Source organism: Sphaeramia orbicularis, chromosome 3 (genome assembly GCF_902148855.1).
Source record: "Sphaeramia orbicularis chromosome 3, fSphaOr1.1, whole genome shotgun sequence".
NCBI classification, from domain to species: domain Eukaryota; kingdom Metazoa; phylum Chordata; class Actinopteri; order Kurtiformes; family Apogonidae; genus Sphaeramia; species Sphaeramia orbicularis.
Genome location: NC_043959.1, coordinates 42,637,050 through 42,656,809, shown reverse-complemented (window position 1 = coordinate 42,656,809; position 19,760 = coordinate 42,637,050). Strand labels below are relative to the sequence as shown.

The window sequence follows — 19,760 nt, the reverse complement described above, 5'->3', positions numbered from 1 at the left end:
CAAATCATTGTGAGTAAGATAGGGGACACCTAAGCAAAAATGAGAAAAATAATGGATTTGAGTACAATTCAACTGTAGCATACCTTTTATAAAGTACATAATAATTGTATATATTAACATATCAGCATTTGTCTCCTTTGATCCTTTCATTTCTTTAGTGTTACCACATTTATTAATGAATCATTAGTTTTGAGTGCAGTAACTTCTGACATTTGCCTGGTTTCTTACATTTTACTGGTTATTTCATTTTGAAGGGCAGCAGTGTTAGTAGATAGAAGAAAAGCATGTACTGAAGAAAGAAATGTAAGGAAATGAAGGTGTTTGTGTGCTGATAAACACATTGTTTTTAGATGTAAGGAACCAAGACAAGCTCACAACAAGGGACATATGCGGCCTGACATAGGTTTGTTATTTTAGAGAGGTTATATTAAGTATTGTTACTTTAAGAAATAAAAATGGAATTATCTTATCATTAGAATGTTTAGAAAGAAGATCTATGAAGTTGTGCCAAAGACACAAATATATTGGACTGTAGAGATATCAACTGAATCGGACTGACTGATCTATGTGAACCACCAGAGGGAGTAGTGAGTCACTCTGCCGGTCTCCATGGTGAGAAAAACTTAATACTGCAAATGTCAGAAAGTGACAAGATAGGATGAGAACCACTAAGGAACAGTTTTTAGAGTCAAAAAGGTGGTAAAAGTGGTAAAAGAGATTAGAAGAGGCTAGGCAACAGTGCTAATTGTATCTATAGTCCCTGTTCACCATTTGTTGTTCCATGGTTCAGACTAAACTGTGACTGTGGACGATTCCAAACACATCTTTAGTGCAGCTAACAACAACATACTATACAGAAAACAGATTTGATTTGTGCTTTTACTGTGGCTGTTTTCTGTCTAAAAACAGGGCTAAGCTAACAGAGCTATTATTGAACACATCAGTAACAGTAAATCACAAAAACCACAATTAATTTCAGTTAATGGATTACCGCATCAGAAATCTTTATAATTTATACACCGAGTAAGTATTTTCACTTTGCCCTGACTTAAACTGCATTCTCTTGCGAAATGCATGACTATCGGTGCTTCTCCACCTTACTCTAATACTCCGTAAAATGGAGTCTGGCCAACTCTGGGCCGCTCCAGAGGGGGGGGTCGCTTTATTTAAATTATTAACTCACCAGTTATGTTTCGGATGGAAGAATCAAAACAGGAGAAATGAAGAATTCACCAAAAAGAAGGGTTGAGGTTTAAAAAGTTAAAACAAAGCTTGGTTATTGCTTCAGGCAAAAATAGAAAAAATGACAAAAAAAAAAGATAAGTCAGTTATCAACTAATATCTCTTCAAACACACTATCTATCTCTAGACCCGAAAATCTACTTCATTACATTTTATAGTCTTCAGTCACTTGGAAGACTTCCATATTTGGTACATAATTTCAGCATTCACATATGATTGGTTTAATAATTGTTGCCGGGTAAAACACGTCACAGACATACATCAATCACTCCACATGAGCTAATTCTAAGAAAAAACACATTTGAAAGGTCACTCAAGTTAATCACACCTTGGTTTGACATTTGCACCAACAATTCATCTTATACAGCATAGCTTAACTACAAAGAGTTTCAGTAAGTACGCACTTGCGCAACGAGGCTAGCATTTCTTGACCACAGAAAGTCCCTTTTAAATTCATAATCTAGATTAACTCAGTTCACCCTAACCACAATCTTACTAAATCTGCAAAACAGACACTTTTACATAGACTCTGACCTTTTCCCCAAGTTCAGCACACATGAAATAAAAATACAAAATACAGATACAAAATATAAATCAGAATATAACAACTTTTCCATTTTGGTTCATATTTTATGATGGTCATCTAACATTTTAGAGCAAGACTCAAAGTCACTCATTCATCTGCCATTTAGCGTAAGATAAATCTCACACTATAATGTAAACTATCAGATGATGCAACCCATGAAGATTATAAGACTCAGTGTTATTTTGACTAATTGTCAAGATAATCAGCCATGACTTTTTGTTTGAAGAGGAAAACTTGATGATACCATAGTACAGATGTGAGTAAACAATGAGTTTTATACTTTATTCAGTTAGTGATGCAGTCTGTGGATACGTAGTGTTGGTTTTTTGGTGGTTTTGGTAGCTGTAAGTGTGTTCTAGTATGTGACTTCTCCTTGCTGTTAAGAATTTGGAATTGTACTCCTAGATATACCCCCTTAGAAAAGCCAGCATGTATTTTAGGTAACAATGAAAAGAAGTCACGCAACTTCAACTAGTATTCTTAAAAGGTTAAAACCGTGTGTCCATGTACCTACAGGTGGATGGCAGACCACTGGGGGAATTACACGGTAAACTGCACTGTCAGCTGTCCAGACAGCAGCAGAGTTGGACACTGATTTATTTCGACCGTGTCTCTCAGACAGCACTATAATTCAAGCTCGGACCTCAGGCAATAAAATAATGCTGTGGATTTTTACTGTTGCTTCTGACAGTAGCCTCCTGCCTGGAGTGTTCGAGCACAACTAGGATCCAGCTTTTCAAGCACACACAACAGAGCAGTTTGTGACAGCAGGTGCACACAGAGCGGTTAGCCGACTGCTCCTAAAGGGGTCGTCTCATCAGCACGTAACCTCTGCCACCTCAAGACAAACCAGTCAGTGCAGTCGAGCATCCAATCAGTCACTGGAAGAGGTGACTTAACAATGAGCTTAGTGATTCCAACAGCAGCTAATCGAGGATGGACATCCATCCACACTGCTGTTCTGCAGCTCTACTGAGTAGTGGCTCTGGACTAATCAATATAAAATGGCATTTTATTGTAAAAGTGTTGAGTTTGGCATTTTAAATACAGTGAGAACATTATAAAAAAAAAGGTTATGTAAATATACATATGCACATTCTGTACATGTACTGCAATGCTCAGTAGAGCAGAAGATAACAGCTGTTCTTTCTGTCCACTCATTGCAACAGCGACACATCATTTCTGAGGTTGTTCAGAAGCTTTTATACATGCAAAACCTCCACCTGCAGGTTTAATGTTGTCTCATCTCAACTACTGACCATCCTATTGGCCTACTGCATAAGGAAAGTACAAGTAATGAAAAAAGAGCAGTATATTACCCCACTGCAAATATAAAATGAGTATATCTGTAATGCAAAATTCTACTTTAATTACACTTTTGGTTAATACAAGATATTATTCTTCTGTAATGCTTGGAAACATTTGTAACACAAAATCTCAATGCATGTATTTTTCCTTGAAATGAAACTTTACATCCAGATTCCAGGCAGGCTACTGGAGGAGCACTTTTATTACCTAAACCAAGAACAAATGTTATTAAAATAACTGTTATGTACTGAGATACAAGGGAATGGAATTTAACCCCATGACATTTCATACAAGAAGATAACACAATTTCAGTTTAGTTTATTAAAACTACCTTTCTTTAAGGCTGTAATCAAATGGTAATTGAACAGTTGGCTTGTGTTGACTGTGGGATTGTAGTCTGTAGAAAAGTCATTATTTTGTAATCATAATGAGTTACGAAAGTGGTGAGAAGTTATAATTTTGAAAGATAAAAAAATTTGGATGATAATTCAGAGTGCTGTGTGAGTATAGTTTTGTGTTTTATTGTGTTTTGTGTTTTACCAAGTTATAACGATGACATTCAAGCATTTCTGCCTCTGGGTTGAGATTCAACCGTATCTTACAGGAAATGTGTTTATTGATGTCAATAGGCCACAATAGATACTTTCATTGTGGTACTACCCAGTGTTCTAGTACTCGAGTCCAGTCTTGGACTGGAGACTGGTCTGCTTTTTCAGTCTTGCCTTGGACTTGACCTTTCAAGGACTTGGTCTTGACTGCATTTGAAAACCAATGGTCTCGGTCTTGACTCAGTCTCGACATAGGTGGTCTCATCCCCATCACTAGTACTGCCAGTGGACACTAGGGGAATTGCAGCAAGGCCCAGTTGTCGTTCATAATACACCCAAGATCCACCTGTAGAAATTTGGTGGTACTGTGGTAGGTTTCTCTGTATAATATTGCGTCTGCTGTGTATATAGTGCAAATCAGCAGCATTTTACAGATTAAAATGATTTGTACAACAAGCCTGAAAATGTGGGATTTTGTCCATATCATCCTGTCCTACATGAACATGAGCCATAGTGTCACATTTTGTTCCTTAGTGAGTTTTCTATCTTCATTCACTATCACTGATATGAAGCAGTAAGTTTAACATGTGACTGCATGTAGATGTGTTTGTGTAAAAGTTCTTACACACACACATACACACTACTGCACGCTGTTTAGCAAATAAATAAATCCTTAAAACTGATATATTTGTGTATAAAGGTGGCCCAGTTAATGCAGCAACAGAAGTAAAGAGAAAATATTTGTTGAGCCGGAAGCAAACATTAATGATGATTAAAGTAAAATGTGCTTGAGTTTTGAGCAGTGTACATGTGTGACACAATGATGTTTAGCCTCATTGTCTTTTTGTGTTTCCTCTGTAATTCTGTCTCCCTGTTTTTCTGCTTGTCTATTGGGAGATGAAAGAAGTGCGATAAGGTCATAAATACTTGATCAAAGCTTTAATAGTGTACACCACCCACACACAGTTACAGCCTTTGAGTGTGTCTGATGGCCTTTGTAGTTCTTCCGAGATTGACAGTAATTGAACCGATTCCAACAACATTAAAGACATAAACCATCCAGTCACAAGTTTTTTTGAACTGACATGACAGGACAAAGCAAACCAATTCGACGACTCCGATACGAGCTGACAGGACCTCCCGCTTTGTGCAGTACCAGACCGCCATCCATCCACTTAGAAATATGATACTCGTAGATGTTTCAAAAATGCCACTGAAATCATTTTGATCTGCCCCTCCCTCCATGAATAGTTAATGTCGACAGCACAGATATTCACAGCGCCATCGTCCTCGCTAAGTGGAGTTTACTGTCAGTTTGCAGGGTAATTTCCTCAAGACTTGTAAAGGTGATGGATAGAAGTTGGTCATGATTCAGTCCCATCAATCTGTCAAATGTCATTATCCACATCTAAAAATCTGAAAGTTTTTCTTATTTTCTGGAGCAGTTTTTCTCCACATACGAGGACAGATATTGGAAATGGGATGTTATTGTTATTAATTCATTTGCCGACTTACTATTCCTTCCTGAGGTCCACAAAAAATCACATTATTGCCAACAGTTGCAAAAAAATAGTGGCAAGTTTGGCTCATACACCAATTAAATAAATCCCAGTCACACTTTATCTATCAAGAATAAATCACATTGTCGCAATCATTTCACAACAACAGGTAAAAATATTTTATTCCAACTTTATGGGGAACGGAGTAAATAAACTAAAACAAGTGTTGCCAGGCACAACAAACCCCACCCCTTGCACGTATTGTGGCTGATTATACACCCTTGTGTTGTGATAATATTCATGAAGTTGAAAAAATAAATACAGAGTATGTTTTCATGACTTTTTTCTCTTTTGATATTATTTACTTGATATTATTTCAAGGTCTCAGACTCTAACCTTCACCCCCAGAGCTCAAAATTTTAACTCACAGCAAGTTTAATCAGTTCATCAATGGCATCCATTTATTAAAACAAGTTTTTTTTTCAGAATGAGTTGATCAGAAATGATGAATTTTTTATGGATTTTTTTTTTTTTACTGATTTCTCTATCCTTTATAATGCCGGAGTACCACAGTGTTAGGTAATTGGTAATTAAGAGTGCATTATTTAGTTCATACCCAATTTAGTAGTTCAACAAAACAAGCCTAATGAGATCATCATAATAAAAATGATACTTGGTACAGTAATACTAGTTTATAGTGTTTATTCAGTCACTTTTCCATCGGGATTCTTTTCTGAATAACAGCCATTTTTAATTTTCTGTTTAATTTTGCTGCTGCTGCTACTAATCTGAATTAAGTTTGGTGGTAGGTTGTTCCATGTTTGCATTGTGCTATATAGTACAGCATTCATTTTCTTGTAAAAGTAACATGAAACACCCTATAAATGTATGTCTCTTATACCTTTATATCTCCTTTTACCACTGTGTCTGTCATTTGTATTGCTGTATTTTCATTTTCCACATCAGGAGCCGCTCATCACACCTGTTTAGCGCCTCCTTTCTCCACTGATCCTCTCACATTCACATCTCACATTCAAGTTTAAGTTTCCATATCCACTCAGCAGAAACACTGTGTGACGAGTGAACAAAGAAAGAAGAAAACAAATGAATGGAAGTGAGGTTTTACATTTGGTGTCTTTTGTACTGATGAAAAGTAATCATTTAATTTTCAGCAGGGGATGTACAGTAGCGGCGGCTGAACCGTATATATTCTCCATTAAAACCTGCTTTTAAAAATGTTCTTTATTACTTCTTTTGAGCACTCCTTTCAGTTCATTTTATAAAGATTGAAATGAAATAGCACTTCAGACATTTCTGTCAGACTGGACACACTGGCACTTCACCACAGACAAACCACTGAAATAAACTCAGGCTTATTATGGAGGGAGGATATAAATAAACAGGTTAACTGTGGGAGGAACTATCCACCCCCACCATGAGGAGGAATCAGTCATCACCATGGTAACTGATGGATTTGTTTGTCCTGCTCTGGTGTTGATTCATCCCCAAAGTAATAAACAAATGCTTTTATTATTAGCCATGCAAGAAAATACAGTATGAGATTATAACAGATATAAATGAAATTATATTATCATATTTTGTTTCTGCAGTTTAATGTGGGGCACAATATGAAGAACATCTGTGATGTGCAATAACATGTTCAATATGCAGAAACCATCTGACTTGTCATAAATATATAAATATAATAGCGAGCATATTAGCTATAGAGGTCATATGTCTTTCTGCTTTATAAGATGCACTGCTAATAAACTCCATGTACTGAATAACCTATATGCCACTGAGTAACTGTACAAACTTATTTGAACATGCTTTTGTTGAACATATTTCACATTGGATTCCCACCAGTTCAACAGAGCATTAATTTAAATGAGACATTTAAAAGGTTATGAATGCATGGAGTGAAGTTTTATTATTCATTGTATTTCAGGCTTGATTTGTTAAACATATTCAGATTCAGAGTAACTTTATTAATACCTAAGGAGAAATCCATCTGTCTTTAAATTCAATAAATGAAATGTGAGACAAATGTAAATAAGTGATCACAACTAGTCTATAGTTCGACTAAGGTTTTGTGCATTCTGATGTCTCTGAGATAAAGGATCTTCTATAACATTCAGTCCTGCAGCATAATAACTTTAGTTTTCCACTACAGCTGCTTCTCCGATGGTTAGAATGTGGTGGAAAAGATGACCTGAATTGTCCCTGATGCCCCTCCATCTTATTCAGTGTGCATCTCCCCACCACAGACCCCAATGAGTCCAGAAGGAGCCCAGCCATGTGCATATTGTGATAACAAGTAAAATACAATTTCAGTCTCAGTGGGCTCAGTACACATGATTTACATGTGTAAGCAAATTAATAGTGTATGAGTAAGACTAAAATGCTGTTAAGTCAGTGGCTCAAGTTTCATACACTACTATCTGGTCCAAACTAATGCGCATAATTTTGTAAACAGATATTTTTTGTCTTCTTTGTCTAAAAAAATTCTGTCCACATGACTACAAACTGGTCCAAACACTCAGACAAACCATTATTTCTATTGTATTTAAAACTGTGGACACTGTGGATTATACTGGATGTAGCGGATACAGAGTGTTGATTCAGGTTGTTGAAGTGTATTCTTCACATCATGTGGATTTCCCCATAGTCGGTGCAGTCCAGTTCAGTCCAGTCCAGTCCAGTCCATCTCTCAAATGTGTCCATCCTGACCTCAAACTACGGTCATACACTGACTTATGCACCTGGATTTCATGTTTCAGGTGCAGGTTCATTACACAAAGCAGTAATAGACATGCACAAAATGGGGTGTGACACCATCGCTTTCCAATCTCTTACTCACAAACCACAGTGTTTTTTAAGCATTAAAACAAAATATAGACAGGGCATTCATTAGTCTCCAGTGAAATGCTGTGAAATAGCACAATGGAGGTGATTAATTTGGTGTCTGTTCTTAGTAAATGGCAGACTACAGACCAAATTGTCCATTAAAATGAATGTGGGAGGTTTTATTTGTTGACACTAGCTGCACCAGTTCATGTTTTCATTCCAGTGACATGAGCATGTGTCTTTGTTAAAGGATTTTGTTGTTTGTTTCATTTGGGAAAAATAGGCAGCAGGAAGACAAAAAAGAAAGAAGAAAAGTCTCTAATAATTGTAAATAATGAGAGGTATGAACACAGCATAAAAATACCGGGAATGATTGAAAAGATAAATTTTTGTGTCTTGTCTGTCTGAGGCAAAGAGGCGACGGCTGTATATGCATTTGTTTGTGTGTGGGTATTAGGGATGCAAAAGGCGTTCACCAGCCGGCTCTGCAGATGTGGATGTTCTGCTAGATTGATTCTCATCCCCTGAGAGAGAGGAAGTGTGTATTTGTGTGACAGAGAGGGAGATCTGCCCAGCTGAAAGCCCCGCCACTGTTTGTTTAAATCCCCCCCGTCTCCTCTCAGAAACATCCTTCATATTCTCTGAGCACTTCCATCCCTCTTATCCTGCTGTCACTAAACGGTAATGACTTTCCATCAAGAAGGTGAAACCTGTTGGGAACTGGAAAACCCCTTTCACAGAGGATGTAGGCATATCATTTATGCAAAAAAAAAAAAAAAAAAATAGATGTACAGTTTTCTACTTGGTATTTTCATTGTCAGTGTGGTATGAGCAAATGTGATAAACACATCGCCACATGATATGGATCAAATCATTTTATTCTCATATGCTATGCATTCACACTCAACATGTGAACATTTGACCAGTCAGATGAGTCCTCAAAGTAACAATGCCAATTTGGCCACAATATCAAGACTGATTGGTTTATTTATCACGTGTCATATTGTCGCTGCGTCATTGAAAAATGCTATCGCAGATTGCTGATTTTCCTCATATAACGCAGACCTAATCTACAGTGAATATCAGTTCCTTCATCTTTTTTTATTCTTTTTCAGTCTATCTTCTTTTATTAGACTGTGAGAACCAGCAGCACATGCATGTAAAGCATATGGTGAACCAGACATTTAACACCATTTGCAGCATACAACAGTCAGGTCCATAAGCACACTGTTCCCCATAAAGTTGGAATAATTTAGTTTTCAGTCATTTTTCAGTCATTCACTGTCTATAGGCACCATATTTATATATCTAAAACCGCACCTGTCCAAATCTGTATATATTCAAATCCGTATTTATATATTTTTTTATATTTATAACCATTTGCACTACATTCATATCAAACCATATTTGCACTCTCCTTTTAAATACTTTTTTATTCAAATTTATTTGACTCTTTGTTTTACATGTATGTATATGTTTGCTGCTGACAACACTGTGAATTTCCCCATAGTTGGATCATTAAAGGAATATCTTATCTCTTATCTTATCTTATTTTTATCTTTTTATTCCTATTTTGACACATCAGTAATCACCTTTGACCAGGTACAGTGATTACATAGTGAGTCCCACTTACGCTTTATCTATCAATCAATCACATTGTCGCAATCATTTCATGGGAAGAGGTAAAATATTTTATTCTAACTCTATGTGCAACAGTGTATTTAGGAAATGACACAAATGGTATAATTTGGCTTCTGTAAACCACCACAATGGATCAGGAAGGAAATGATAAACATGTGACTTTAGTGTGGATTTTCAGTTTGATTTTATTACCTCCACCAAGGAGGTTATGTTTTTGCCAGGGTTTGTTTGTTTGTTTGTCTGTCTGTTTGTTTGTTTGTCTGTCCGTTAGTGTGCAACATAACTCAAAAAGTTATGGACAGATTTGGATGAAATTTTCAGGGTTTGTTGGAAATGGGATAAGGAAGAAATGATTAAATTTTGGTGGTGATCGGGGGTGGGGGGGCCCACAGGGGGGGCCACTGATCAGCCTTGGCGGAGGTCTGCGCTCTCCGAGTGCTTCTAGTTAAAAAATATTCTATTAACTGTTTAGAAATTACAACCCTTTAACGGTATGCTATTTTGCTTTTTTTTAAATGGAATTCTGCATTTTAAAACCTTTCCCTGTGGTCTCCGTAAACTGTAAATGCTATGCTTGGATGTGAATTCTTCATTAATTCAACTCCACAGGTCCATCTTCAACCCTATTTCTGAGTAATGACACCAGCAAGGTCGTTTTGAGCTCTGGCCCTTTAAATGCAAATGAGCCACTTCACTCCCCACCCTCTCCAGGTTGTTGGCTGTGCTGCTCTGTCCCATTCAACCAACAAGTGAACATTTTAGGTAATCGGCTCGAAGTTTGGACATATTTTCAGTTTGGACTAGAACCGCTGCTGCTGACAAACAATTATGTCGTACTCGGAGAAATGTTCGTCGGAAGTCTTGACCTTATATGTACAAATGTCATGACATAACTAGCTGTAGACGTAACAAATTAAGCAGGAATTAAAACAGGTTGTAGAAATCCACTCGTTTTTTTGCCAGAATGAATATAAAGATAGCTTTGCAGCACCTGGAGGGTTCAAATTCAAACTCTTTGAACTGTTAAGGTCCACAAATACACAAATAAATGTACCAAAGACTAATAAAAGTGAATACAAAACTGGAAGAAAAACTCCAAGGCACTCTCTTTAAACATTAAAATGCCTTTATTACCACGGCATGGTCATATCTAGATCTAAAAAACACTTCTACGCGTTTCGGCTTCAAGCCTTCATCAAGAAGTCAAACAGGAGCCTGAATTTTTGAACGAATAAAAGTGGGTTTAGCAAAATACGACCCCTTTAAAACATAGTCTGTCAGTCAAAGGTAATTGGACAAACTAATGTAATAATGTCATAAATGGTTAATTCAGTGTTTTTCTTTAAGACTTTAAATTAAAGCTGAAAATTCATGCTTAAGTTACATCTTGGTTGCTTCATTTCAGATCCACTGTGTTGGTATACAGAGGGAAATTACTACATTTGTGTCACTATCCAAATACTTTTGGATCTGACTGTATATTCATTAATCTTTAGATGTTAAATGAAGCAGCACCACTCCCACAAAACACCGCAGACACATTTCTCACTAAACATCAAATGTTTTGGCCTACACTAACCTCCGCTGACAGTTTATCTCTGCTGTGTCTGACAACTATTTAATAAAAAATCACTTGGAAACACTTAACTCTTACTCAGTCTTGATGTATTATAATGTGCATAGAACATATTGCTGCATTAGATGATGTATCTGTCCTTGTTTTAATGCAAGCTTTATGGTGCAGATGATGGATGTCTATGAGAACAACTGAATAACAATGAAGCATGTGTGAAATGGAGAAAGACCTGGAACCTTTTTGTGTGTGTGCATGAGAGATTTTGCCAGAGATTTGGTATATTCATGCAGAGTGTGTGCGTCTGGTGTTTTTCTGTGTAATTGCGTTTCCTCCTGTCGTATAAGTTGAGTAAAATCCTTCATTTCTCATGAGAGGCACGGCTCTAATGGAGTTTATTACGACTGTGGATTCAAAGGGAGACGTTTTGATGAGTCCTGGTTCTGGTGTGAATTTCTGCAGGACGGGGAACATCTGTCTGCAGCTCCCTTTAAATCTTATCCTCCCTTTCTGCCTCTGCCTCTTTAAGTGACAATCTGAATACTGATGATACTCAACTTACAATTATTTTTCTACTTTCTGCAAAATCCGACACACAAATGCATTTATTTACCAGCTGCATTCTCTCAATAATTGACACATCAAACACAGTGGTCTTTTTCCCCCTTTCACTAGTTTTCACTTCTTTGTTAACTTATTGTATGTTTTTTTGTGTTTATAACTGCTTCCCCTCTTATCACTTCTGTCTGTCCTCCTCATCTAAACAGGAATTTTATTATTCAAACTGTATCCACGCCAAGTTTTTGAGTTCAAAGAAACACGCCATCCCTCCTCCCCTACAATTGGAATCTTGCCGCATTCCCCCTAAAAACTCTGTCTCTTTCATTAATTTGTTTGTGAAATGTTTCTTTAAATCCTACAGGCCACCCAGATGCATTATGGGGTATTAAAGACCCAGGATTTAAATTGCTGCCTCTCCTCCTTTGCCACTTTCTCCATCTCCTGCTCCTTTTTTCCCTTCTCTTCCTTGTTGGTCTTCTCATTCCCATTCATCATCTACTACTCCTGCTTTTTCTTCTTCTTCTTCCTCTTCTCCTCCATCTGTCATAAATAGATAGTAATGACAATAAAATTGTAATTGTATAGTGTATAAATGAGATTCACAATATGCAAATCAGACAAATGGTGGCCTGTTGTTGATGTTTTTTAAATACCCTCTAAACGTTTGGGGTCAGACATAGGTTGACAGCTCTCAGACTTTTATCAGTATTATATGTCTCACCAATAATGAGCCAAAACCCAACAACATTCCTGCAACTTCAAGAAAGTCTGGTATGTAAAGTGGATGTATAAAATGTCCAGAGCTTGTACTAAAAGGTATTGTTGGTTTCTCTCTCTGTTTTAGGTGACGTGTAATTGCTTCACCATCAGTGATGGAGAACTGCAAGAGATTGGAGTTGGACTGTATCCAAGGTAACCCATGCACACAGACAAGGGGCGTGTCGAAAGCACAAACATCAAAAAAGCCTCATTAATATCAATTTAGATCATAGTCTTTTGTTAGATAGCACAAATATTGTGATTTAGTTTTATAGCTTACTTGTCCTGTAAAAACGTCACAAAATTTAAATGTATCTGTGGAGTTACCTGGCAGATCACCGCACCCCAAACAACCCCACCCATCCTTTTTGTGCTCACTTTCAAAGCCAGCCCCACTCCCCTCGCCATTTTTCTGACAGGTCTTTGAAGCACGAGGAAGAAGGGAGGAAGGGGGAAAGGGGAATTTTTGTTTTGAGGCGAAAACTTGAAAATGAATGTTGACAGAATATTATAACGCTGCTTGGGGAAGACAGGGGGAAGTCTGAAGCGAGAACACGGGCAGAAATATGAGGTTTGACTCCAGCTGAAATGTGATTCTTGTCTGGCATGAAGGAATGAAACGAGCGAGGCAGCATGCACTGTAATCCTCATACTGAGACCTGCATGAATGGGGCTGGGATTTGGCCTGTCGTTGCACATGTTGTTAGTGTTCACACGGAAACACACACACACACACTCACACACACACACTGCAGGTATCCATGCCAGTTTATCTGGGCAGTGTTGAGATGTCAGATGGTCACAGTGGCTTTACCAAAGCTCAGCCAAACCATGTGTGTCTGTGTCAGTGTGTGAGTACGATTTGTGTCATAACTCATCCATAAATGATGGGCCTGTTCGCAGGATGGTCCCTTGCGTATTCATATTTTAGGTTGCCTAGCAACCATGGGTTTGCTGAGGAGCAGGGGATTACTGTGCTGAGGCTACACCTCTGTTCACCCCATCCCTGTTTTCTCATATAACTGTATGTCAAACCCTCTCCTCTCATTTACTGCTTTTCTTCCTCTGCTGTCTGTTTTCACTGAGCTCAGGCCTCTGTATGTCTACATGTCATTTTCTGTTCAACTCTTCATGCTCGGAGCTCTTCATCTGGTGAACAATGACTCACAGACCTTAGATCACTTGGAAATCTACAACAACAAGTGCATAGTATTGGAGCTCAGTGTGTTCTTATTCTTATTTGAATAAACTCCTACATGCTGCCACATCACAAAGATAATGGTCAGAGTTTGTATATGAAGTGCGTAGGGTTTTCAGTGTCAAAGTTGCTGAAGTTGTAATTGGATTATAGTCATTTAGTGAAAAATCTAAGGCAGAATTACAGTTATTATGATGTCTACAATGCATCGGAACCACTTTGCTTCACCTGTAAATTGTATTCATGCCAAAACTAACCTGAGAAAAAAATTGTGAATGTGACAAGTTCTCCTAGATCACTTAACCCATAAAGACCCAAATGTCCACTATCAGCCAGAAGCATCTACTGATATAAACTGTTGATCCACTGATCCTATCAATACATGTAAATAATTGGTGTAAAATGCAAATTGTCGTCTTTTTATGGTCATCAGATATGACCCATTTGGACGTTCCGTAGTGAACATGGAAACACCGTCATCTTCTACAGCATTCATTCACCAGTAAAATCCATTGAGTTCAGTCAGTGACAGTGGATGGAGACACTGGGTTTATGTTCAGTTAATGATATATTTTACTTTAAAAAGTCACTTTTTTTTGTTTTTATATAATAACCTTTGAATTTACTGTGAGCTTTTATGAACATCTACATGATCAGTCAATTAAACCTAGGGAAATAGATGATTTTCACTGGAAAAAATTCAAAATTCAGGGAATGATATTATAATAAATGGTGATAAATCACTTAGGAAAGGTTAAATACAGAGAAAAATTCATTTGGGAACTACCACAGAAGTCGCACTGGGTCCTTATGCATTAAAAACCTATTTGGTGGTATGAGTGATTTCTGCGTTAGGCCCATTCTTAACCCAAGTTTGTTCTTATAGTTGCTTCAGGTATTCCTTTTAATTCTTTATGTCTCTTTTTTTTCTTGTTTTCTTTCTTTCTCAATCTTTCTGCTAAATGTTGTATGAGTGAAAGATCATAGCAGCACTGAAAACTGACACCATACACCATGAAAAAATAAATAGTTGCCTGTAAAACACTAACATTTTCTCATTTTTAAAGCAATCTCAGATATAAATGTGATCATATTGACATTTTAAGACCAAAAGTGTTGGTTATTGCATATTTTAATGCTTATATCTCACTTCTTCACAACAGTCACTGACTTTGTAGAACAGGTCTGAGGCACCCAAAAAGGTTTCTTCTGAGAAAAGAGCCCAGAGCCAAACGTTTTACTTTAACTGAAGGCCTTAAAAGCTCCAACAAAGCAGAGGGTTTTTACTGTGACAATAATCGAAGAGCCAGGGGATATTGAAGACTTTCTAAATACATCGCCCTTCAGAGCAGTTCAGACATCACAGACTCCAAAGTGAAGAGCCCTCCTACACTCAGATTCAATAAGAAAGACAATAAAGTAAACACCCATGCGATCTTTCACTCTCTTTCCCACTTTGTTCAGCAACAGTTAGTTCCAGTTAAGTCTGAGGCGATGTTAATGTGAGATGCAGTTTAGTTAATTAATCTAATTAGTATGCTAATGAGCAGCTCTCCATCAGATAAAAGCACCGTTTAGAGGGTTTGATTTCTACTTGATATTCAACCTGCAACTTAGCCACAGTAGAACAAAGCCAGGAGGTTCTGCACACACAAACACACACAGACACGCACAGTCTTTATCTCATGCAGCCATTGTTTTGCTCAATGAATATGATAAACGAGAGCCCCAGTAATAGAGTGGGGCATAAAAACACCCAAACCTCTTGAGTATTTTTTCTCAGCCATGTGTGCAGTGACAGTAAATGTCTTTTTATGGGTCACAGAGGTCTTAACATTTTTTCTATTTTTATCACAATAGTGACATGAATAATCACAAACTCAGCACAGTGAAATGCACATCAGCTCCTCTGGCACCATTAATTTTTAACAGATGAGTTCTTTAAGTCTTAACTGTTTGAGCGTGTACAATTGAGGCTGGTTAATGAGGTTAATACTGTTTGTTTACAACACAGTTCATTTTTAGATCACATACAGGGTGGGGAAGCAAAATTTACAATGAACATTTAGTTGTTTTTTCTCAGCAGTCACTACGTCAATTGTTTTGAAACCAAACATATATTGATGTCATAATCATACCTAACACTATTATCCATACCTTTTCAGAAACTTTTGCCCATATGAGTAATCAGGAAAGCAAACGTCAAAGAGTGTGTGATTTGCTGAATGCACTCGTCACACCAAAGGAGATTTCAAAAATAGTTGGAGTGTCCATAAAGACTGTTTAGAATGTAAAGAAGAGAATGACTATGAGCAAAACTATTACGAGAAAGTCTGGAAGATACTATTAAACGAAGAATGTGAGAAGTTGTCACCCGAATATTTGAGGAACACTTGCGCAAGTTTCAGGAAGCGTGTGAAGGCAGTTATTGAGAAAGAAGGAGGACACATAGAATAAAAACATTTTATATTATGTCAATTTTCTTGTGGCAAATAAAGTCTCGTGACTTTCAATAAACTAATTGGTCATACACTGTCTTTCAATCCCTGCCTCAAAATATTGTAAATTTTGCTTCCCCACCCTGTATATAAAGACATTAATAGAAAACAACCATGAAAACTAGAATCTGTCTCTGATAATCTCTCCTATACATACAGCTCGGAAAAAAAATAAGAGACCACTGTAAAATTATCCCTTTCTCTGTTTTTACCATTTATAGGTATGTGTTTGAGTAAAATGAACATTTTTGTTTTATTCTCTAAACTACCGACAACGTTTCTCCCAAATTCCAAATAAAAATATTGTTATTTAGAGCATGCATTTGCAGAACACGACACATGGTCAAAATAACAAAAAAAAAATGCAGGTGTTTTCAGACCTCAAATAATGCAAAGAAAAGCAGTTCATATTCATTTCTAAACAAAACAATACTAATGTTGTAACTTGGGAAAAGTTCAGACGTCAATGTTTAGTGGAAGATCCCTGATTTTCAGTGACAGCTTTCACATGTCTTGGCTCTCCTCCATTGCTGTTGGATGACTTTATGCAGCTCCTGGCAGAGAAATTCAAGAAGCTCAGACATGTTCCATGGTTTGTGACCATCCATCTTCCTCCAGAAGTTTTCAAAGTGGGTTCAAGTCTGGAGATTGGACTGGCCATGACACGGTCTTCATCTGGTGGTCCGTCATCCACGCCTTTATTGACCTAGCTGAGGCCAGGAGCATTGTCCTGATAGAAAAACCAGTCCTCAGAGTTTGGGAACATTGTCAGAGCAGAAGTCCAGTAGTTTTTAGTTTCCAGTTTTTGGATCCCAATTACTTTTGCAGTACTAACAGCACTGTTTTTGCCTGTTGTAAGAAGATAGTGATGGCCACAGTAGTGGTTTTTATACTTCTGCTTCTTAAATAAGACATGGATCAGGTGTTTATTTAGTACAATAAAGTGTGTTTGTGTTGGAATTCAACAGACACGGGAATGGAATGGCTGTCGTACATGCACACATGCGGATTTCAGAGGAAATTGCAGAGCTTTATATATCCATTTGTTAACACCTACATGATTTATTCTTGTGTCCCACTGTTTTTTGTTTTTTGTTGGGTTTTTTTTTTTACATCCTACAGTTATCAGCGATCATCTCAGGAAAAGTTTTACGGTGTCAAAACTCACACTGGTGAATTTGGACACATTCATCAAAGTGTAAATGAAACATTTGAGTCATAACTGTTTTGACACTGACACTATTGTCAGAATCAGTGCGTGTGGCTGATTTCGAGGATGGGTTGTGTCTATTATAAATATAGGAAATAAGTCCACAACTCTTGTTTTGACAGAAGTAGAGTGTGCATTGTTTCCTCATTGATTTGTCTGTGATTGGGAGCATGAGGGAGGGAGGGCGACAGACAGAAATGAAGAGTGACATTTGTTATGACAGAAGCAGCGTACTCAATTTGTCATCCAGCGCAGGGAATTATCTGTATCCTGTGTGTTTAACTTTAAAGCTTCACTTTGTTGGAGCACTCAGCCTGAACTTGTAGACGCAGGTTTGTGTTGGTATGATACTTAACCCTTTAACAGCCCTGAGGACAACAGATAAAGAGATGTGGAAACACAGCCGTCACACAGAACTGACTTTTAGATGGATGGGAATCTTGAGGGAGGTTATTTACTCCACATGGGTTTTTCCTTCCGTCAGTATGTTGGCACAAATTACCATTTCAGTCAACACTGGTGTCTGTGAAACCCCAAAGCAGTTGGACGTCTGACAGGTGTTGGTTTATCTGTGTCCTGTGTGGAAATAAGTTTCAACCCCATGAATCTCTATCTTGACCTGTTTCATCTGTTGCAGACTGTACGTGTTGTAAAATAAGGTGGAGTAGTGTGTTTTTGGTAAAATAACCAGCTTCCAGTTATTCTCATACAGTAAACACAAATCAGGCATCCTAGTAAAAATGAGCAAATTAAATATTTTTCCTCTGTCTCTCATTTTTGCTCATTCCTTTTCCCTCTTCTCCATTTTTCTCCTATTCCTTCACCCTATCTTCATCTCACCCTCTGGCCCTGTCTGTCCGTCCTTCCTCTCGTCATACTGTTTTCTCTTTTACAGTTTATCTCTGTTAAACCATGACTGCAGGCCAAACTGCGTGATGGTGTTTGAGGGAACAAAGCTCCAACTCAGAGCTGTTCGAGAAATCAACCCTGAAGAGGAGGTATGAGCAATTCAAACAGATTCTCATTAAACCCTCACAACATTTAAAACAAGTTTGATTGTTTTTATTGAGTCTCATTTTATGTCTGCTTTTATATTCTGGTTGTTTATGAGCAGTATTCATTGAATGTCCTGGTGTTATTAATGAAAGAGATGGCGCCTAAAGCAGTTTTGGGTAATGCATGAAATAAAATGAAATGTAAAGGAAGAACAAGATTATTCTTTGAATTTAAAATAATGAACACATTTATAAATGCAGAGTGAACAAAAAATCATGTAAGAATTCTTAAAAGGTGAAATATCAAAAGCAGGATGGTCATGTCTAATTTGACTTGTTTCCATTTTCCACACTTTACCATCCTTTCTGAATGTACTTTTTAATAACATGCCATCTGGACAAACATGTAAGACATATAAAGACACAAATTGCTTCTACTTGTCTACACTGGATTATATGTTACTATAATCATGTTAAAGGGCTTCTATGTAGTATTGATATTTCAAACTCTTAAAACCAGGGGGAAGTTGTTTACCAGAACACATTTAGGATTAATAAAACCACCACCAAATTAATACTATGTATCCACAGACTGTATGACTCATTGAAAAAGGTTAAGCTCATTGTTTACACACATCTGTACGATGGTATCAATACGTTTTCTTCTTCTAACAAAAACAGCATCGGCTGATAGTTTACACTATTGCTCCGTTAGTTTATTTAGTTTTGTTTTCAGACAGAAAACAGCCACAGTAAAACCATAAATCCCCTCAGTATTCTGCACAGTTTGCGTTGTCAATTGCTGCACTAAAGATCTGTTTGGAATCATTCAAACAAGGTCAGAACTGTCACAGTTTTTGCAATGCGTTCTAGACAATATATTGTCAATATGTTAATTAAAGAAATATACATAACTAATTGTGCAAAAGTATTGTTGAGTTATTAAAAATTATGTGGTTATAATGAGGAAAAATACTACAAATGGTCCCTTTAATAAATAAAGAAAACAAAAGTTGTTAAATGTATCGTGTTCCTCTGTGTGTTCAGCTAACAATCAGTTACATCGAGACACTGTCACTGACTGAGGACCGACAGCGGCAGCTGGAGGAGCAGTACCACTTCACATGCCACTGCCAGAGATGTGGCTGTAAAGACACAGTAAGACACAAACACACACGCTGCATTTAAACATTATCTGCTTGTTTGTTTAGGTCTTTAAACACATCATTATGATGCCAGCATAAACACATCAACTATGCCGGAATTTACATAATAATCCAATTATGTCCAGTTAT

The 19,760-nt window shown here is 37.3% G+C and overlaps 1 protein-coding gene across 1 annotated transcript in view; it reads left to right on the top strand.

Moving 5' to 3' along the window:
* The window catches only part of smyd3 (SET and MYND domain containing 3), a 101,956-nt gene that overhangs the window by 66,253 nt on the left and 15,943 nt on the right, over positions 1 to 19,760 (top strand). Inside the window, exons 6-8 of the mRNA XM_030131099.1 lie at positions 12,650 to 12,717; positions 18,366 to 18,468; positions 19,513 to 19,623. Coding sequence (XP_029986959.1) covers positions 12,650 to 12,717; positions 18,366 to 18,468; positions 19,513 to 19,623 — 282 coding nt within the window. The remainder of the gene's footprint in view (positions 1 to 12,649; positions 12,718 to 18,365; positions 18,469 to 19,512; positions 19,624 to 19,760) is intronic.